At 46.7% G+C, this 21,156-nt stretch overlaps 1 protein-coding gene across 1 annotated transcript; it reads right to left on the bottom strand.

Moving 5' to 3' along the window:
- Positions 1 to 1,033: 1,033 nt before the first annotated feature.
- On the bottom strand, positions 1,034 to 18,412 carry SLC25A15 (solute carrier family 25 member 15). The gene is given in 5 exon segments (XM_059143993.1): positions 1,034 to 2,339; positions 3,407 to 3,565; positions 4,516 to 4,685; positions 7,561 to 7,771; positions 18,358 to 18,412. Coding segments are annotated over 5 exon segments (720 nt in total). The 3' UTR covers positions 1,034 to 2,214.
- Positions 18,413 to 21,156: the final 2,744 nt, after the last annotated feature.

A 21,156-nucleotide genomic window follows, 5' to 3' on the forward strand; every position in this document is an offset into this window, starting at 1 on the left:
AAAGGCTCTTTAGGAAAAGCTCTGACTACATATCTTGCTATAATTCGTGTTCCAGAAACACATGTTGCCGCTAAACAGTTTGTACTGTTCCCTTGAACATGCACGCAGCCATAAGCCAGAGGGGCAGACCAGGTGGCAGACTTAGGTAAATGGGGGTGGTGGTGGTGGTGGTGGTAGATACTTAGCTGGCACTAAGGAAGAAAACCCCAATACTCAAGACTTGCGTTTTGAAAGAAGATTACAGTTAGGCTTCCTCTTCCCTAACCCTCCAAGATGCATCCAAATTCCTGGCCACTGAGTTGCTACACTCTTGTGCTTCTGCTCACATAAGGACAATTTACAGGCTTGCCTCCTTACAACCTGACATAAATACTTCCTTGAACAACTCGAGAATCTTACATCATGGTACATCAGAATGATACTGTTTTTGTTTTTGTTTTTGTTTTTTTTCAAATAGATCAGACTACCCTGGAATAGAATTATCCAAAACATAATAGGAAATATAGCTATTTTTAAAAAATAGAACAGTTTCCTGCTACATCAACCCCATCCACACAACCAGGCAGAAGAAGAATGCTGCTGGTGGGCCAACTTGCACAGCTGCAGTATACAGAAAGAGCAGCTGCTCACTGCCCCGACCCTCTGGGTTCTGGCGCGTGGGCTAGAGTTAGCACAGAGCCTCTGCAGAGAACAAAAAGCTTCAGGAAACCAGAGGTTTCACTCGAGGGGGACACTGTGCCAACAAGGACAGACACACACGGGACAGATGTTAGCAGAGTCAGCCTCCTTAAGAACACTGGTTTCTGAGAGAGCCCTTGCTGGTCTTGGAGCAGCACGGTATGATGAGGCTTGCCTAAGTGGGGACAAGAAGGGACCCTCTTCCACCAGGTGACCTGGAGTTTGTGGTGGTGGTTAGTGCATTCGTATGGCATAGCTAAATAAAATTACTTGGCTTGTTTCATTGCTTTGTAAAGTCACCCCCTATATATAATCCTGAAAATCCACGGACTGCCAGTACCAAATGTAAGTCTCCAACCCAATAAGAAACATGGCAGTTAGCGATCCTGAGATAAATGTAAACAAAGGGGTCACCCCAACATCACTCATTGTGGAGGACAAGCCCTCGGTTCTGTCCAATTCCATCCAAAAGAGGACCTTGCCCGCGAGCACTCTCCTTCAGGCACCAGACAGGGAACAAGGGCTTCTCTTGGCTTTGGCACTCTGCTCCCGGGAAGGGTTTCTGGTCGGTGGAGGCAGTGAGTGAGTGAGTGGGCCAAAGTGCATCAGCAGGCCATAGACGGTCCAAAGAAATAATCTGCAATCCTACCCAGGCCAGGACCCAGAGACGGAAGAGCAGGTCCGCTGGCGGTCATGGGCCTTCTCAAAGCACAGCAGCAGGGCCCCCTCCCCTCAGGACGTCCCTCAACCTATGGTCCAGCAGAGGGGGAGTTCTTTGGGAGAGAAGGGGAGCTAGCACAGGTGAGGGGCGTGCTGCTCTCACCACACCTCACAATGTGTCAGGGGTCAAGATGATCCCACCTAGGAAGTGAATGGCACTATTTTAACAGTACAACATCTTGGGAAAGTCCAAGAGGCTTACTCCTAACTTAAATCGTGAACATGGAAGCCACACCAGTTTGCAGATATGTTCTCCTCTACAAAATCTACACAGATAGTTCAGTTGTCAAGCACCACAGAAAAACTGAACTTCAGTCACTTAGCACAGTGCATGTACTAAGGTTCTAAATGAGAGCTTACATCTAGAGTAAGGAATCACTCACAGTCATCTTCATGAAACATGGTTACCTCAGAGTTTTTCTGGTGAGATCTGAGAATTAAACATGGAACCAAATGACTCCTTACTAACATGTAACCATGCAAGCTGCACGGACACATACAGGTTTATGCAAAGTCCCGAGAGAACTATTTTTAGCCTTTCAGATCCTGTGCAAGGCCGGCGGCTCACCCTAAATGTCCCACCAAGTCCAAGAGCAACAACTGAGTTCAATTTCAGTACGATTATGGGCAGAAATTAATAGGATAAAATGGAGGCCCTTTTCAGAAAGTTTAAGATTTAGAGTATAAGGGAAGACCAAAAAAATAGAACTCCTATGAAACCAAAATAATTCCCCATTGGTCTTGTACTCCGTGAAACCCTTAGAGGACCTGTCGTGGTCACGTGCCTAGACTTGAACCTCGTTTCACCAGGACACTTCAGTAGGCTTCGAACTGGCTCATCATCAGCTTCCTGCTGTATTCGTAGGCCAGAAAGAGCGCCCCATTGGCAGGGAACGCTCGGATCATTGTGGGTTTCAGTCCAGAATATAAGGCCGTTATTCCTAGAAGACAAGAAGTGATCAAAGACTGAGACGCCCCTTCTCAGAGAGACCCTGTGAAGCCGCAGAGCCCAGGGCTGGACACCGACAGATCCAGACAACACACTGAATGCCGACAAGGGACAGGACTTCTGTCCAGGTGTCCCTGGACGAACGGGAAGGATGGAGGCTCACGGCAACGAGGCCAGGCATCCAGTGTTCTAGCAAATCTTGGCGACGCTCAGGTACCACACACGAGTCCCAGACTCGCTCCTGCTACATGGACCGGGCAGAGCGAGGCCTCACCTGGGCAGAGAGAAGCAGCCCCAGAACACAGGAGGGCAGCAGCCTCACAGATTCATTCGGGAGAACAAGGATCACAAGACACTGGGCCAAAAGCACAGTCCTGTGTCCACAGCTGGCACTGCCCAGAATGTTATGAAGATCCAAGTGGATGAGGGAGGCATAGGGCTCTGCGCAACTATGAGGCTTTATGCAACTCTGGAGTATGAACTGAACCGTTTGCACACCCTGTGGCCGCTCTCTCGCAAAATCAAGCCCGAGAAGTTCACATCCCGAGGTGGAAGATGTAGAGCAGATGCTGAAAGGACAGGTCACTACTCACCAGAGGCACGATCCGGGCGTTATACAAACATATCTTAGAAAATCTTGATGCTCCTACGTTAACTCTCAAAATTTAGAGCCAACCACCATCAGGAAGTCTGAGCATTACGGACTTGCAGCACGTTCTTTTAAATCCTTTAGTGGTTCTGTTAGAGATCCTTTTCTGATACTGTCTATACTCTATAGAACAAGGGGTGCTGACTTCCAAGCTTTTGTCCCCTTAGGCACAATCTGGAGTTTTAAAGTTCCCTCCGGGCTATTTAGAACAAAGAATCCTGGCCCAGAAGCGAGGAACAAGGACAGCAAACGTTCTTGAGAATGGAAGCAAGCTAAGGCAGGGGCGCTAGAAGAAGGACAGGGGGCAGGGGAAGAGAGCAACCACACACACGAGATCGACCTCCACGAGGGTTACAGCGAAAGGACCGGTCTAGACATACCCACTCCATTTCTGCAATGAGCAGACTCACCTTCATTTTTCACAATGCTTATAAAGGTTCCGATAAATCCTGCCTGTTTTCCAGACATGGAAAGAACTTGAAATCTGGATTTGACGCAATCCACTGGGTATACAGCAAGCCAGAGGCAGATCCCACCAACTCCACCGCTTAACATCAAAGGGACAGGGCCTGGAGGAGGAAAGCAGCCAACAGCATTTTTGTCTCAAGGACAGCATTTCCAGAGGTCAAGGTGGTAGTGGGTGCAGGTAGATGCAAATAAAAATGCTGATATTTCGGGCACCTGTGGCTCAGTCAGTAAGGCATCTGCCTTCAGCTCAGGTCCTGATCTCAGGGATCGAGCCCCCTTTGGGCTCTCTGCTCAGAGGACACAAGGTCCCATGTGGCACTCTGGGTCTGCCCCTCATCACAGGACCATATCAGTGCTGGTCACTGTTGCGGTGTGGCCCTCCTGGCCTGCCCTCCGAAGGACTTGCCCACACAGAACCAGCAGGCCCTCAGCAACATGGCAACCCGCCCCCCACCCCATGGGAATGAGAACAGTGGCCACTGAAACACAGGTCACGTTTTTTCCAACCCTCTCAGTCTGCAGTATTTCATTATGTTAATGCCCCACAGCCCTGATTCTTCCTTTACCATGAAAGCCAAAGTTGTCTTATTAAACACGACAGTTAAGCCTGGGAGCGTGCCTAACCCCAGAATAAGCCAAAAACACTGAAGTGATGTGTTTGAGAATTAACAAGTAATCATTCACGCAAGCCAAACATTGACATGATTGCGTCAAGCAGGTACACAGGACAAGCTAGAAAGAATGACACTTTTCAGTCCTCTGGAAACACACTCAAGATTTGTTACCAAGTTTTATGCTTATTGCAAAATGCTTTACAGGTGATTTCCCACAGGAAAGTAATTTCTATATTCTCCCCTAAAATGTTACTCCAGTAAAGAAGTCTGGGATGCACAGCTTCACCCTCGTGGCAAGCACATGAGTGCACCCAGAGGAAGGTGCCAAGGTCCTTTCCAAACCTCCAGAAACCTCCGTGCCTAGCAGACCCCCACAGCCTCTGCAATAAGCAGGCCAGTGTGGGGCGCGGCCCGGCCCAGCCCAGCCAAATGCTTACCTAGCTCATCCTTCGCTCTTCCTGATGCAAAAAACGACCTGCTCAGCTCGGAGCCGCCAAAGAGGAGGAAATAGCCGGGCACCTCTCAGAGTAAGGTGCTGGAGAGGCCGTGGTAGAAGCCCAAGGGGCGGTCCTTCCTGAGGACGCTCTTCCCCACGGACCAGACTGTGCTGCAGGGAGACAGGGAGCTGTGCTTAGGGCCGGGGAAATGGGGGGCTGGGGATGAGGCTGGCACTTCCACCCCTGTGGCAGGCTTGGCTCAACCCTGGGCAGGCAGGGAATGGCTGATTCTAGAAACTCAGGGACCCAAATTCTGAAAATGAGGCTTCTGCAGGTAGGAAATCTCAGAGAAGCACAGATCCTATTACTTTAGGACAACTGTTCTCACCTGAACTATCCAACAGCTAGGAAATATCATTAAAGTGTGTATTGATAGAGACCTGTGATCGGTCACAAGAGCTCTGCTGGCACCCGGGACTGGGCAGGAAGAGTGAGCTGCTCACAGGACGACTGGCTCCCTGACTCTCACCTGTTAAGCCAGCAGCCTGCGTCACCTAACCACCGGGACGCCACACCCCCGTGAAGCAACCCCCTCCCCAGCTACGGAGATCCCCTCCCAAGCTTTCCCCAAACCGTGAGCAAAAGCCTAACAGACCGAGCACATGCGACTGTCCGGGGTTCCGTTAAACAGTCACACAAACGGACATCAGACAGGAAGAGAAAATCAAGGGCTGCCTCCAATCTCAGCCCCAACCTTCTGGTCCCCGGTGACCTGGCATCGGGGCCATAGGCAGACGGAGGGCGGGCCCAAGCCTGTCTGCTTCCAGAAGAGTTGGTGGGGAGCGAGGCTTTCTTCCAGGAGGAAGACCCTGCTTGTGTTCCAGACTTGCTTCTCATTTCAGAGAATCGGGTATGAGGCCATTACCCGGCGACATGCAACTCTGCTGGTGCTCAGCTTCTAGCGAATGGAAACTGTCCAAGATGGTTCACACCTACTCAGCGGACTGTCAAGACCAAAGCTTCAGGTGGCTTCTGCAGTCTTTCAGCCAGCTTGCAGATCCAGGCTTCATTTCCCTCGGGCACCCTTCATCAATTTGCTGACCAGCAGCCAGAACAGCCAGGTTTGTGGGAACAAAGATGGCATTGATCGGTGTGGAAGCCCTTCAGCCTAAGAGTCGGCGGCCTGAGTATGAGCACGCTGTTCTAGTGCAACAGCAAGGTCAAAGCACACCTGCAGTGAACTCTGAGTCCTCTCCCCTACCTGGGCGCCCAGTGAGGCACGCAGGGCCCCAGGCTGCACCTGCAGGAGAGGCATTAGACCCAGAACTGAAACCACAGCGGGCACAGGATGGGATTTGGTAAGAATCGGCTGCTTATCTCCCATTCAACAAACATGTACCTGAACCCTCCTGCTGTTAGGACCCCATGTGGACAAAGGTCAAAAGAGAACTGAACTCGGGGAGGAATTCAAGCCAAGGACATGCAAATATTTACGGTATCATTGCTGAAATTCATCGTAGGCTCTTCCAAGCAGGGCTTTCCTTTCATTGCCTCTACTGACCAGGTCTTCCTCTAGACCTGAATCCTAACACAGTCCAGTTCCCCGACTCTGGTCTTACGGCAAGAGTACTGGACAGAGACTCGGTCCTGTGCTCAGTTATGAGCTCAAGTAATAGGGTCCTAAGCCAGTATCTGCAAATGGGAGTCCCCACCTTTAAACAGAACAGTAGGGGCTCTGCTGCTCTCACAGATCATGAGGAGGGATGAACAAAACAGGACAGGTGTGGGTGCTCCAGCTCCATCAACTCTAAGGTGGCCATTCCCTGCCAGGGAATAAGCAAACACTGTTGTGTGGGATGAAGACGCAGCTCCCTCCTGCCTCACCAGGACTGGAGAGGAGGGTACGGGGTGAGACCACATGAAACAGAATGGCTTCTTGGCTGGAGGACTTCCTCCAGGACCTCATGTGGCTGCTTCCTACCTCCATCTTCTCCATAAGGCATCCTCCTCTGGGAATGTCGCAGGGGACCTAAACTTCCCATCTTGTCCCAGAGAAGGATTCCCCCTCTAGCAGGAAGAGTGACAGTCGCTACAGTGTTCTTTCTGTCAGTCTCTAGCATGAGATCCCACACTCTCCTGGTTTCTCTTCTGCTTATTTCTTTACTTCCTCCTCCTCTTCATGACCCCTTCTGTGCGGAAGGTCCTGGAATCCATGTGCAGCCCTTTTCAGATGCTATCTCCCTGGGTCATTCCACCCAGTCCCAAGCTATTAAAAAACACGTTCCATCCATGAAGACAAAACTCCTGCGAACAAAAGGGCACATCTTTGAGATCACTAGGCGTCTCCAGAGAACACTTCTGCACAGAAGGGGCCTACAGTCGGGTGGGACCGGAGTTGCAAATGGGTTTCCAGTTCCTACCGAAACAGCCCATACGGCTATCTGCCCAACCATGAACCTGATACAAGTTTCAATGACTTAAAATAAATCAATGTTCAAAAAAGGGAGGGCTACACATGCCAGTGGTTCCTGAATCCTCTATGGTCTCTGTGTAAATAAATATGCAAGGGAGGACGCAGCACAAGCCGAAGTCCGATGTTTGGGCCGACTTGGCCAAAGAGTCCATCCATCCGCATCTTCACAGATGATTCCAGCTCCTCCTAAAATTCCAAGTTGCTCTCTAGCCTGTCTGGCTCAGGCAGCTTCTTCCAGTCCTCTGCACTCTGATGAAGGGGAACCCAAAGCTCGGCTCACAAGTTGCACCTGTGGCTCCCGTCTAGCCCTGGTGCCCACAAGAGAAGCAGTACCACCAGGGCATCTGAAAAGCAACTTCCTGAAGAACAGCAGCACGTAAGGGCACCTCCTTATTTATGGTGCATTACTGACCAGCCTTCTACAAGTTTTACATGACAACTTCACAATCAGAAACAATGTGGTTATTTTAAAAAAGGAAACACTCTTCCCATAAGGTATCATACAAATTTTGACTGGGCAACAACGTTTTCTTTATAAACAAAGGAAGAAAGTGTTAGTACCCACAACTCACCTCAGCCTGGCCTGCTTCTCCAATCCAACCACCTTCCACACCACCTGTTGGCAGAAGCCGTAGCACATGAAGAGGACCGAGTTCTCGGTGATGTTGGCGATCAGCGCTGGGCTGGTCCCCTTGTAGAAGCCGCGGAAGCCCACCTGGGAGTAGGTCTTCAGGCAGCAGTCGGTGAGGCCCCGGTACAGGTCAGGGAACGTCTGTATCTTCACTTTCAAGGTGTCAAAGAGGTGCCCCGTCAGGCACCTGGATAGCTCAGGTCCTGATCCCACGGTTGGGTCGAGCCCCTCATTGGGCTCCTGCTCAGTGGGGAGACAGCTTCTCCCTCTCCCTCGGTCTGCTGATCCCCCTGCTTATGCTCAGTAAATAGTTAAAATCTAAAGGAAAAATAAAGTAAAAGAAAAAAATTTGAAGAAACTAATTACTAGTAATGACATTGAATCAGTAATCAAAAAACAAAACAAAAACCTCCCAACAAACTAAATTGGACTAGATGGATTCACAAGTGAATTCTATCAAACACAAAGGAGAGTTAATCCCTATCTTTCAAACACCATTCCAAAAAAAATAGTAAACTTCCAAATTCATTCTAGGAGGCCAGCACTACCCTGACCTCAAAAGTGAAGATAGTAGAAAAAAAATTACAAGCTAACTTGTCTGATGAACACAGCTGCAAAAATTCCCCTCAATAAAATAACAGCGAATGGCATTCAACAATACAGGAAAAAAAAAAAAATCCTTCAGCAAGATCAAGCAGGCTTTATTCCAAGGATGCAAGGGTGGTTTCAATATTCTGAAATTGATCAGTGGATTGCACCAATTAGCAAGAGGACAAAAGCCATATGATCATTTCAAATACAGAGAAGCATCTGACAAAGTACACCATGAAATGGATGGATTTCAGCAGAGTAGGTTTAGAGGGAACACAACTCAGCATAATAAACCCACAGCTAACATCATACTCAATAGTGAAAAGCTGACAGTTCTCCCTCTATGATTAGAGACAAGACAGAGATGTCCATATTCACCACTTATTTAACATGGTACTAGAAGTCCTAGCCACAGCAATCACACGAGAAATACAAGGCATTCATGCTGCTGCCCCTCAGAACAATTTGTTACTTAAACTGTAACCCCTGGAGGATTTTACTAGTTACCAAGCACATTTAGATATGGCCTTAAGAAATACATATACTGACAACAGGTCTTTGGGGAGAAGGATGATATACGACCATGAAGCTGGGCAGCTGGGATGCCCGGCTCGCTCAGGGCTGAATGCCGCCTGCTTCAGGGAAGCCTAGTATCTGGGAACGCCCAGTCAGCTCAGGGTGGCACGAAAACGCCTGCTTCCCTTATCCTTTGTCGCTCCTTTCTCTTCCCAGAAGCGCCCCTTGTTAGTTAGAGGAGTCCTATGAATGTGCTTGGTTAACTATAAACTTTCTCCTCCTTCTTGCTTGTCTGCAAGACAAGATTAACCTTTGACCTTCATCAATCCTGTTGGCTATTGTTTTCTATCCAATAAAAGTGAGACTGTGGAGTTGCTCGGGGCAGCAGTCCTTTTCGACTATTGTCCCCTGCTCCCAGTCTTTTGCAGTGACTTGTTTGTGCCTAATTCTTCTCTCATCCTGGCCAACTGGAAGCAGCACATTCAAATTGGTGAGGAAGAAGTTATGCTGTCACTATCTGCACAGGACATGATAGTACATACAGAAAACCTTAGGGGCTCCGGGTGGCTCAGCTGGTTAAGCACCCAACTCTTGATATCAGCTCAGGTCTTACGCTCATGGTCATGAATTCAAACACCTCATTGTGCACCACAGTGAACATGAAGTCTACTTTAAATAAAACTTCACAAAAAAGAACTTCACAAAAAGAAGACTTCACAATCAACAACAACAACAACAAAAACTATTAGAGCTGATAAATGAAGAGGGTGCCTGGGTGCCTCAGTCATTAAGCATCTGCCTTCGGCTCAGGTCATGACCCCAGGGTCCTGGGATCCAGCCCCATATCAGGCTCTCTGCTCGGCAGGGAAGCCTGCTTCTTCCCCTCCCATTCCCCCTGCTGTGTTACCTCTCTTGCCGAGTGTCTCTCTCTGTCAAATAAATAAATACTGATAAATGAAGTAATTTGTAGAAAACAAAATATACAGAAATCTGCTGCATTCTTTTACACTAATAACAAAGTAGCAGAAAAAGAAATTAAGAAGACAATCCCACTTATAATTGCAACAAAAAGAATAAAAGACTTAGGAATAAACTTAACCGAGGAGGTAAAAGACCTATTCTCTGCAAGTTATACAGCAATGAGAAAGAGATTGAAGACAGCACAAATGGAACATTGTACCATGATTATGAATTAGAAGAACAAACATTGTTAAAATGTCCATGTTACCCAAAGCAAATCAATGGATTCAGTGCAATCCCTACCAAAATACCAGCAGCATTTTTCAAAGAATAGACAAATAATCCTAAAATTTGTATGGAAGCACAAATGTTGTTGAGTAGCCAAAGCAATCTCGAGAAAGAACAACAAAGATAGAGGTATTGCAATCCCAGATTTCTAGATATACTACAAAGCCTTTGGCGCACAGGCACGCGTGCGTGTGTGTATGTGTCCTCAGGCTGGATCCCTTTTTGAGGCACTGAGACACAGTTGTGCTGAAGACAAATACTGCTCTGCAAATAACTTCCTTGAAGATGAAGACTCTCACTGGATGATATGTATATACAGATGTATATAATATTTTTTAGTTTGGGAGAGTTGAGCGGGCCGGAAAAAACAAAAATTACTCTTCAGAAAAATAAAATACTTCTGTTTTGAATACTTATCAATAATGTCTCATGTACAGTCAGAAATTGCTAGACTTGGCATGCCTGGTTGGCTGTCAGAAGAGCATGCAACTCTGGATCCCAGGGTTGTGAGTTCAAGCCCTACATTGGGAAAAAAGATTGCTTAAAATTAAAATCTTGAGAGGAAGGAAGGAATTACTAGACTTTCACAAAGAAATAGGAAAATATCACCATAGGGAAAGAATTCGGTTGACAGAAAGTGACCAAAAGATGGCTCAGGTATTAGACTGAAAATGCAGAGACAAGTCAGTAGTTATCATGAGGAAGTTTAAAGGCTTGATAGAAAACCTGGACTTAGTGGTTGAAAAGATAAGACAATTTCTTAAAAATGACCTGAAGGAGGGGAGACTAGGTGACTCAGTTAAGCATCTGCCTTCAGCTCAGGACATGACCTCAGGGTCCTGGGATCCAAGCCCACATCGGACTCCCTGCTCAGCAGAGAGCCTGCTTCTCCCTCTCTCTCTCCGCCCCTCTTGCCTCTCCCCCCACTGTTTGCACTCACACTTGTGCTCATTCACTTTTTCAAGTAAATAACTTAAAATTCTTTTTAAAATATGACCTGAAGGAAATTTTAGAATGAAAAATCCAAAGAATTCTCGTACCAAAAAGGAGTAGTAACAAAAGATATAGTTACATAAAAAACAGGATTAAGAAAACAGAAGCAGCACACTCTAAAATAGTTGAGGATATTGAAAATTTGATTTTTAGAAGAAAAGAAGTAACTAGCAAATTAGATGAAGCTAAAGCATACAAGTCAAACCAAGGTAAGGAATTGCCCCATGATGAATCACAAAAACACAAACTCATGGGAAGTGGGGAAGAAGCCATAAGCAATACAGTTGATGGACGCAGAGACAGAGCATCCTACAGAAGAAACAGGAGAGAAGAGAGACATTGCAGAGGATGAACTGGTCAAAGCAAAGATGGGAAAAATATCCCTCTCAGTTTAAAGAATAAAGCAAATATTCTACAAACCTCCAGAGAAGATGAAGGAGCAAGACTTGCATTGGCAGCAGACTTTTCATCAGCAACACTGAATATTAGTAAGCAATGGAGTTAATGTCTTCAACATTCTAAGGGAAAGTGATTTTGAATTTAAATTCTATATCCAGTTAAATGAGCATTTAGGCCTTAAGGGTGGTGAAGGACCTTTTCAGATATGTAAAGCCTCATCAAATTTACCAGCCAGAAATCATTTATGAAAGAATTACTGAAAGATACACTCCCACAAAATGAAAAAAGGAAGGAGGAAGATACAAATTCAAGAAAAAGTAGATAAAACTAGTAAGCTCAAAGCATGGAACTGGGGAGGAAACTGGTGATGGCTTGAGCTATTTGTTAAAGAGTTAAAGGTTGCTGGGCAGAGGAGCTGAAGAACTCAGAGACTCAGGAGGAAGTATCTTCAGAGTGGAAGGAAAAACAAACCCTCGACAGGAAGATGGCTCAGAGTTAGAAGAGGAGGGAGGAAGGAGGCTTGAAGGCACGGAAGAAGGGAGAAGAGGTGGCTTTGGAATAATGTGAGGAAAGGATTCCATCTTCCAATGCCATACTGTGGTAAATATGAAGCATGGAGTTGAGGAAATGACAAAGATGCCTTGGAGATTATTGTAACTAAAGAAGTAGAAGATTCTGAGCCAGAGGAGGAAGAAAGTTCAGGGTCGGAAATGGAAGTAGGTGTATCGGGGGACGAAGGAGAGGACCCTGAAGTAGAACATGTAAAGACTTGCCTTCCAGACTGAGAAAAGAGAGGCCTCCAATGGACTTAAAGAAATTGCAAAAATTATGTGGCTTGTGACTCAGATGAAAATTAGTGAAACCTTGGATGGAACAAAAACTCCAGAATAAAGAGGAAACAGATATGCTCATAAATCAAGGAATTGGGACAGTCTGTCTAACCTTGTGTTTGGCCTCTCCCTCAAAGTCACTAGAGATAAGTTCTGGTAAGCAGAATAGGCATTTATGTACAAATTTGAGTACTCCCATCAGGAATCACCTGACTCCCATCAGGAATCACCATAGTTTGAAGGAAAACAGACACAAAATTCTGCAAACAAAGGTGCCAACACCTAAAGAAACAGATAATATGAGAGAAGAAAATTTTAGAAGAAGTGGATTAATAACTTCAAAGAGATAAAAGAGGAGATTAGAAATATTAAATATTATCATCCAGATGTCTTCAAAATAAAGAACTCCATAGATGCTCTGAATAGCAGAAGAGACATACTTGAAGAGACAAGGAATGATCTAGAAGATCAACATGAAGAATGTTCTAAGGTTACAATGCAAAGGGCCAAAGAGATAATAAAGAAAGATCCAGAGATAGAGGAGAGATCCAGAAGCTCCAGCATCCATTTGACAGGAATTCTAGAAAAAGATAATAAAGGTAATGAAGCAGAGGAAATAATTAAGAATGGAATAAAACTTCCCAGAGCTAAAGAAAGATTCAAGTCTTTTTTTCTAAGGTTTTATTTATTTATGAGAGAGAGAGAGTGCATGAGAGGGGGGAGGGTCAGAGGGAGAAACAGACCCCCTCTGAGCAGGGAGCTGGATGTGGAACTGGATCCCAGGACTCCAGGATCATGACTTGAGAGCCAAAGGCAGTTGCTTAACCAACTGAGCCACCCAGGTGCCAAGAAAAATTCAAGTCTTGAGACTGTCAGTGCTTATCAAATACTCAGTAAGATTGATGAACAGAGACTCCTAGATATCTGGGAATTCCAGGGATAAAAAAAGTCATAAAGAGCAGCAATGTCCACAATAGCCAAACTATGGAAAGAACCTAGATGTCCATCAACAGATGAATGGATCAAGAAGATGTGGTATATATACACAATGGAATACTATGCAGCCATCAAAAGAAATGAAATCTTGCCATTTGCAACAACGTGGATGGAACTAGAGCGTATCATGCTTAGCGAAATAAGTCAAGCAGAGAAAGACAACTATCATATGATCTCCCTGATATGAGGAAGTGGTGATGCAACATGGAGGCTTAAGTGGGTAGAAGAATAAATGAAACAAGATGGGATTGGGAGGGAGACAAACCATAAGTGACTCTTAATCTCACAAAACAAACTGAGGGTTGCCGGGGGGAGGGGGTTGGGGAGAAGGGGGTGGGATTATGGACATTGGGGAGGGTATGTGATTTGGTGAGTGCTGTGAAGTGTGTAAACCCGGTGATTCACAGACCTGGGGATAAAAATATATGTATATAAAAAATATATGTTTATAAAAAATAAAAAATTAAAAAAAAAAAAAAAAAAGTCATAAAGTCTTCCAGAAAGAGGAGCGTGAACCTACAAAGGAACAAGAATCAGACTGACAGCAGACTTACTGGACACTCTGGATGCTAGAAGTAAATGGGGCAGTAACATAAAATTTCTGCAGGGGAAAACATTTAAACCTCGAATACTACATCCAGCCAAAGTGGCATTTTATTCTGAAGGAAAACAAAGACATTTTTTGATATGAAAGAATTCAGTTTGTTTCTTGCATACCCTCTTTGAAAGAATCACTGGAGGATATACTTTAGCAATCTAGGGTGACTATAAACACATACACACAATGTAGATTATCTTTCCCCCACATCAAAAAAAGAAAACAGGAAAATAAAATGCCACATTTCTACTCAGGAAGATGAACACCTAACAGTGCTCTTGGGGAATATAGGAAAAGAAGGTTACGGATACTACCTAGATGTTGGTAAAGTTAAAGAGTGTGTTAAAATGAATTTAATCATTGTAGCTTATGTACAAGTCTAGTTTCTAAACTACTGGGGATCACCTCTTGCCCTTTTGCTAAAGATCGAGTGTAAACTACTAGGGAGATGGAGGGAATCCGTCAATACGATCATAGACAGGAGGAGATGGGGTGAAAGTAACAGAAAAACACAGGAAAAAATATGGCAAGAAATGTTAAAATGAGAAAGGCAAAAGTTGAGCTCTTATCAAGAGAAAGGTAACGTTATCATTTATATTGATGTGAATCTTAAATCTTTATATTAAACCTTTTCCTTCTCCCCCCCCCCAAAAAAAAACCACTACGAAGCAGTAGTAATCAAAATAGTACAGTACTGCCACAGAAAGAGACACATAAATCAAAAGAACAGGATTGAGGCCCAGAAATAAACTCACACTGGGCACTGGGTATCTCAGTTTGTTGGGTGATTGCAGATTATGTCCCCGGGATCCTGGGATCGAGTCCCATATCAGGCTTCCTATGTTCTGTGAGGAGCCTGCCTCTACTCTCCCTCTGCCTGCCACTCCCCACTGCTTGTGTTCTCTCTCTCTCTATCAAATAAATAAAATCTTTTAAAAAAATTTTTCAGGGATGCCTGGGTGGCTCAGTGGGTTAAGCCTCTGCCTTTGGCTCAGGTCATGATCCCAGGGTCCCAGGATCAAGCCCCGCATCGGGCTCTCAGCTCAGCAGGGAGCCTGTTTCCCTCTCTCTCTACCTGCTTTTCTGCCTACTTGTGATCTCTGTCAAATAAATAAATAAAATCTTTAAAAACAAATAACTAAAAAGTTTCAGAAATAAACCCACACTTATAGGGTCAATTATTCCACAAGAGAAGCAGCAGCCATATGCAATGATGGAAAAGAAAGTCTCCTCTATAAATGGTATTGGGAAAACAGCACAGCTACATTCAAAAGAATGAAACTTTTTTCCACCATCCACAAAAATAAACTCAAAATGGATTGAAGATCTAAATGCGAGATCTGAAACCATAAAACTGCATAAAACTGATCATAACACAAACATTAAACCATAAAACTGAAGAAAACATAGGCAGTAAGACTTCTGACATGGGCCTAGCAACGGTTTTCTAGATAGGTCTCCTGAAGTGAGGGGAAAAAAAAAGCAAACTATTGGGACTACACTAAAATAAAACTCTTCTGCAGAGTGAATGAAACCATCAACAAAACAAAAAGACAACCTACTGAACGGGAGGGGATATTTCCAAATGATGCATCAGGAGACGATATTTGCAGATGATGCATCTGACCAGGGGTTAATATTCAATATATATAAGGAACTTCTGTAAGTCAACACCACAAAACAACAATAACAACAAATACCTCAACACTGTGATTTAAAAATGGGCAGAAAACCTGAATAGACATTTTTCCAAAGAAAACATCCAGATGGCCAAGAGAATCATGAATTTTGGCACGAGAGAATAAACATCAATGGTCTAGGTCACATTGAGAAGCTAGGCTAGTTAAGGCATACAGCAACAAAGTCAAAACGGGGAGCGAGTTATAGTTGTCAAAATACTACTGTATTTAAAAAATTTTTTAAAAAAGAAAGAAGAAAAAAAACCTACCATATTTTAAAGGGAGACCAAGATTCCTCATGAAGGAATTTAACTTTTGAGCTCCACACTGTCTCATTTCAACACTATACAGTGACCTATCTTCTTCAAATCCTCCTCCATCCTAGCTGCTTGGAATTTCTGGAATTTCTCCTACACTAGCAGACAGGCAGTGCCAGCTTCCCAGCATTTTATAGCAGATGAACTGGACCAAAAACCTGCTGGACAGGGGAGGTCTATTTCAAAGAAAAGGAGGGACACGGAAAAGAACATGTGTGTACTACACCGAGATCACCTCAGTCCACGATGGCCCAATGTCCCAATCCAGACAGCTGGCAGCAGAGGCTTGAGATTAATTAACCTCCACCCCCAGGAGGGCCGTTGCCCATTATGGAGTTTTACGAGACCAGTGCTCTAATCCCTGAGCTACAGAGCCACCATTATGGAGTTTTAAAACAAAGACAACAACAGCACCAGTCAAGGAACCAAGGAACCAACGTCCTAGCCCTGTCTCTGGACACCATCTAGCTGCACAAACATGGGCAAATGCACTCGGCCTCTCAGGGTGTCCTTTACACTATACAGTGAGCATCAGAGCCAAAGGTCTCTGCAGGCCCTCCTAGCTCCACACTGGGGGACTGCCACCCATCCAAAGGGGGCTATGGCTTCCCGTTTGCATGCCAAGCGCCTCCCAGTAGAAGTTCTCAGGTCACGAACACAAGCCTCCCCTGCCAGCCAACGAGTCCCTCACCTCTCACCCCTCACCTGCCAGGTCCACCTGGCACGGACCCCTGCCAAGGAGCCTGTTGTCCCCCAAAGTCAGATGCTGCAGGGCCATGCTACATCAGTGATGGGTGACCCCCTGAGACCAGGGCAGGAAGAAATCCCAACTACTTATCAGGAGAATTAAAGGCCATATGTAGACAGGCCCCAAACATGGTAATATTTTAAAAAAACATGCCCCAATGCCTTACACACCAGACTCCCAACAATACAACTGCTATCTGTATCTTTAAAATTTACTATAAAGCACATAATGCGCACGCAAATACCTGTCCACACAGAAATGCCTTTCCAGGAAAAAGAATATTTGATCACATCAGATTCTATGTCTTTGGCAGACTGACTGACATTTAATTCCAAAAGCTGAGGATCTCTCCTGTGGTTAAATACACCCTAAGGTGGAGACAAAAACTGAGCCCAGAGCATTTGCAGGACCGTTAAGAGGGTGCCAGAGGCAGGCAAATGGGTCCACTGTTCCCATGGTCAGGGTCATCCCAATGTGGCCTGGGGGTTGGCATGGGGGTGGGAGTGGTGAATGGGGCCATTGGTTGGACCATGGGTTATCAGCTGCAGCTGGTATGGACTGACCCAAGGCCTTCAGCAGACAAGAAGCCAGTGGACACCTAGGCCACGCTTAGTTTCCCCTCCTCCTGGGCCAGGACACTCCTGTGGTCTCTAAACTGGGAGCTGGTGCCTGTACTTCTTATCAGTCTGTAATGCACTGTCTATAGCCTTTCTCAATTAGCCTACCTCCATCTACCTTTGGTTCAGGAGAAAATACTTTGTTCTCTAAACTGTAACTTCTTTTTCACAGTTAAGGGAATGATGGGATGACCAGGGTGGCCCTTGGCTGCACCTGATCTGTTGACCCGGAAGGACCCACTGGATGAGGGGAGAAAAGGCAACTCACCCCTCTGGCCTCTCCACTCCCAGGAGCTGAGGCCCTTATAAGAGTCAGTGTAAGAACCTGGCGATTCACAGACCTGTACCCCTGGGGCTGATAATGCATTATATGTTAATAAAAAAATTTTTTTCTTCTTAAAAAAGGGAATCAGTGTAAGGGGCAAGGGTAAACCAGGGTTTTCATCTGGGAAATAGGAGCATCCCAGCACTCCTCTGGCCCTAAAATAACACAGGAACCTAGAGAACCAAGTCACCACGCACAGACTTCCAATTACTGCTCTCAGGCTGAGTAAAGGTGATATTTCTAAAGACTGGCCTGTGTGTTGCAAGCGCTGCCCAGGAGTATTTACCTGTGCCTTTTGAGGCCATAGTCTGCCCTGGGGCTCAACCCCTGCCCAGCCCACTCTTCCCTGGCAAATCCGAGGGCCTCTCTTTTCTTTTTAGGGCTTTAGAAACCATCAAAAATCAGCCTCAGTTACCAAAGACATTTCTAAAGAGTGTCCTCCTTTCTTGCCTTGGCAGCAATAAGGACAGTAAGTAGGACTTCCCTGGACAGACGGCATAGTAGGATTCTGGACTACAAGGGCTCTGAAGACTGCCAGGCTTAGAGTGAAATCCCACGTCACCTGCACATGCCAGCTGTGTGACAATGGACAAAGGACTTCAACTCTGAGCTGTGAGGTTTTCCAGCTGTGAACTGAGGACATTCCCACCCTGCACCCACACTCAGAGTTTTATTGTAAGGGAACTGCTCTACCTTCTGCCATTTTTAGAAGACGATATTACTCTTCAATTAGATGAATTCCCTCCATTACATGGATTCCCTCCAAGGAGAAAGCATGTTGCTTCTGGGAGTTACAAAAGCAATATTTTCACCACGCCTTCATTGGATCCCACTTGTAGCAGGTACTCCAAGACTAGAGGATGGGTTTCCCCTGGAATTACCTGCAGCCCCCGCTGTGAGGTCAATGGCAGCTTGGATGGCAGGACTGGACTTCATGTTGGCCCACTCCTCTGCTGGTCTCTGTGGAAGGCAACTCTCCGGAGCTTATGACGGGTGTCTCATATCCCTGAAAGGAGACCAGAGCTCACCATCAGTGAAGCCTCTGCAGCCTTTCTCTAGAACTGCTGCCTGGTTACTGGGACGTCAACCTCTGGGAGCTGGGAGATCAGTTCTCCCTTTTGCAAAAAAAAAAAAAAAAAAGAAAGAAAGAAAGAAAAAAGAAAAGAAAAGAAAGAAAGGAAGGAAGGAAGGAAGAAAGAAAAAGGCAGTCAAGGTATCAGTGCAATTGGCCTGCCTTCTACTCGCCCACCATCTCCCCATGAAATTTTCATGCATGTTTCAGCATGTTTGGGCTAGAGCTTAAAAAGTTTGGCAAAACTAGAGTCTACTCCTCTTGTTAGACAAAAATCAACTAACAGAGAAATTGGCTTTAAAAATATAAAAATACAGATTTTTATTAAAAAGGAAAGGTGGCTCATTAACACTAATATCAAGATAATCAATTCAGCAACCTATTCTGTGTGGTTTTCAAACTAAATAAGTGACTTATCCGTCAATACCAAAGAACAATTTTTATTCATCACACTAAAGACCTTTGTGTTCCCACCAGGCCACCTCTTGGAGGGTGGTGGGCCAGCTGGGTTATTAATGAATGCCAACGTGGACCTAAACAACAGCGGAAAATCATTTTATCCACTAAGAAGTCTTTTTTAACCACTTGACGCCTGTTGTGAATGATCAGACACCAAGAATCTTCCTTCTTTGGAAAAAAAAAAAAAAATTAAAACCAGCAACCACAAAAGCATAGTACTGGACTTGAAAAAGCAACTAAGTGAAACAGACAAGACATGCATTTTATGTTATTGATAGGACAGGAGAGGCAGTATCAGTAACTACAGTTGATGAGGTTGTGGCCATCCTGTACCTAGAGAAGGCTATGAGGGTCCTAATCCAATCTCTTCCTTTTCCAGATGGAAAACTGAGGCCACAAAGCAAGAGCTTTTCCAAGGTCATAACAAGTAGTCAGAGGACTCAAGTCTTGCCTTTTGGGTCTGTGCCTACCAAGCAATGCTTAATTCCAGAGTATTCCAACCTGACCAAAAAGAAACGCAAAAAACAAGCACCGAACCCTGCATTTTCAAGGAAAATTGAAGGCAAGTGGGGAGAGTCACACAGGGCCTAACCCATGTGGCTTCTCCGTCGGTTGAATTCTTGGGGTGCCAACATTTATTTCTTAGTTTATAAGAAAGGCATAGATCCTACTATGTGTCATCGCTGTGAATTTAACCACCTCCGGTAAGTCAAACTTAAACGCATCAAATCCCACAAGTAGAGACTCATAGAATTGCTAAAACACTAAATAAACAGTGATGGGAACTAACAGATTAACTCAGCAACTGACTCACATTATTGTGTAGTTTAAGAAGGCGGCTTCAAGAAGTCTGGAAAAATACATTCGGTTTGGGAGAGGCAAGACTGGTCAGCAGAAGTTAAAACTCAGTCTTGAGCCAGTTGAAAAGCTGAATCCTTTTAGCGCCCCTTTACGTCTCCTGCAAGCACAGGTGGGTCCGACTCCAGGACGGAGAGAGAAACAACATCGCCAGCCGCACAGCCTTCTGTTCCGGGGGGAAATGGGTCTCTCGCCTGGGAGAACGCTCTGAGTCCGCCTGCTCCACCAGGTAGGGTTGGTGGAGCTCAAGCCGACCCGGCTGCCCTCCCGCCCAGTACTAGAGCCGGACCCAAGGCGCTGCGATGCCGGCCCGTCTGCCCGCTAACACGCCGGCCAGGCAATCGCGCTCCGAGGCTCCGGATCCCGGGGGCACAGGACCCGCGAGGGAGACTGCTTCCCGCTTTCTCGTCCTCGGACTCCAGCCCAACAACCTGCACGAGTCTCCCATTCATAACCGCCCCTACTCGGGCCCGGGCACGGGCGGCGCGGTGCCCAGAGGCCTGATGACTCTCCGCGGGGCAAAGAGGACACCCTTCCCGGCAGGTGACTCTACGGAAAGGAGCCCGCGGAGCCCCGGAGTGTCCGGCGAGCCCCGGCCCTCGGCGCCCGTAACGACCTGGGCGCGTGGACGGCGCGCGGGCCGCGGACCCCAGAAGCCCGCCGGCTGCCCGGGAAGGTCGCCCCGCCCCCCCGCATAGGCCCGCTCGCGCCCCGCTCCCTCCCGCCGCCCCCGGAGCGGCGGTTGTGGGGCTGCGCTCACCGCCAGGACAGTTGGCCGCGCGTGCTGCTCGGGCTCCGCCGCCGGCTCGCCGCTCTGCCTCCGCCGCCCGGGCAGCCGCTTAACACCCACGTCCGCCGCGGGCCGGCCCTCCGCCCCGCCCACCCGCGGGGGAGCGCAAAGGGCGGCGGCCCCCGGGGCCCGGAGCTCCCCTGCGGCTGGGGGCTGGCAGCGCGGGGCCGGCGCGGGGAAGCAGAAGTACGCGGCTTAGGCGGCGCACTCGGCCCCGCGCAGGTCACGGGACCCCCGGCCCGCGGGCCCGCGAGCTGGAGGACCTGGAGGACGGGGAGCCCGGGCCCCCGGAGTTGCTTCCCTTCGTCCAGGTTCCCGGAGGACTCCGGAGAGGCTCGACTCCAGCTGGAACTCAGGGCGGGGGTTGTGGGTGTTGGAAGGACCTGCTGAAGTCTTTGGCTGGTGAACCGTGCTGGGACTCAAGGTCTCTATTTTATATTTGGCTACAGAAGTACGGGAGGCGTGGTGATGAAAAATATATTCGCTTATTGCCAGGGGAAA

The sequence above is a fragment of the Mustela lutreola genome, chromosome 13 (assembly GCF_030435805.1).
Source record: "Mustela lutreola isolate mMusLut2 chromosome 13, mMusLut2.pri, whole genome shotgun sequence".
Lineage (NCBI taxonomy): Eukaryota > Metazoa > Chordata > Mammalia > Carnivora > Mustelidae > Mustela > Mustela lutreola.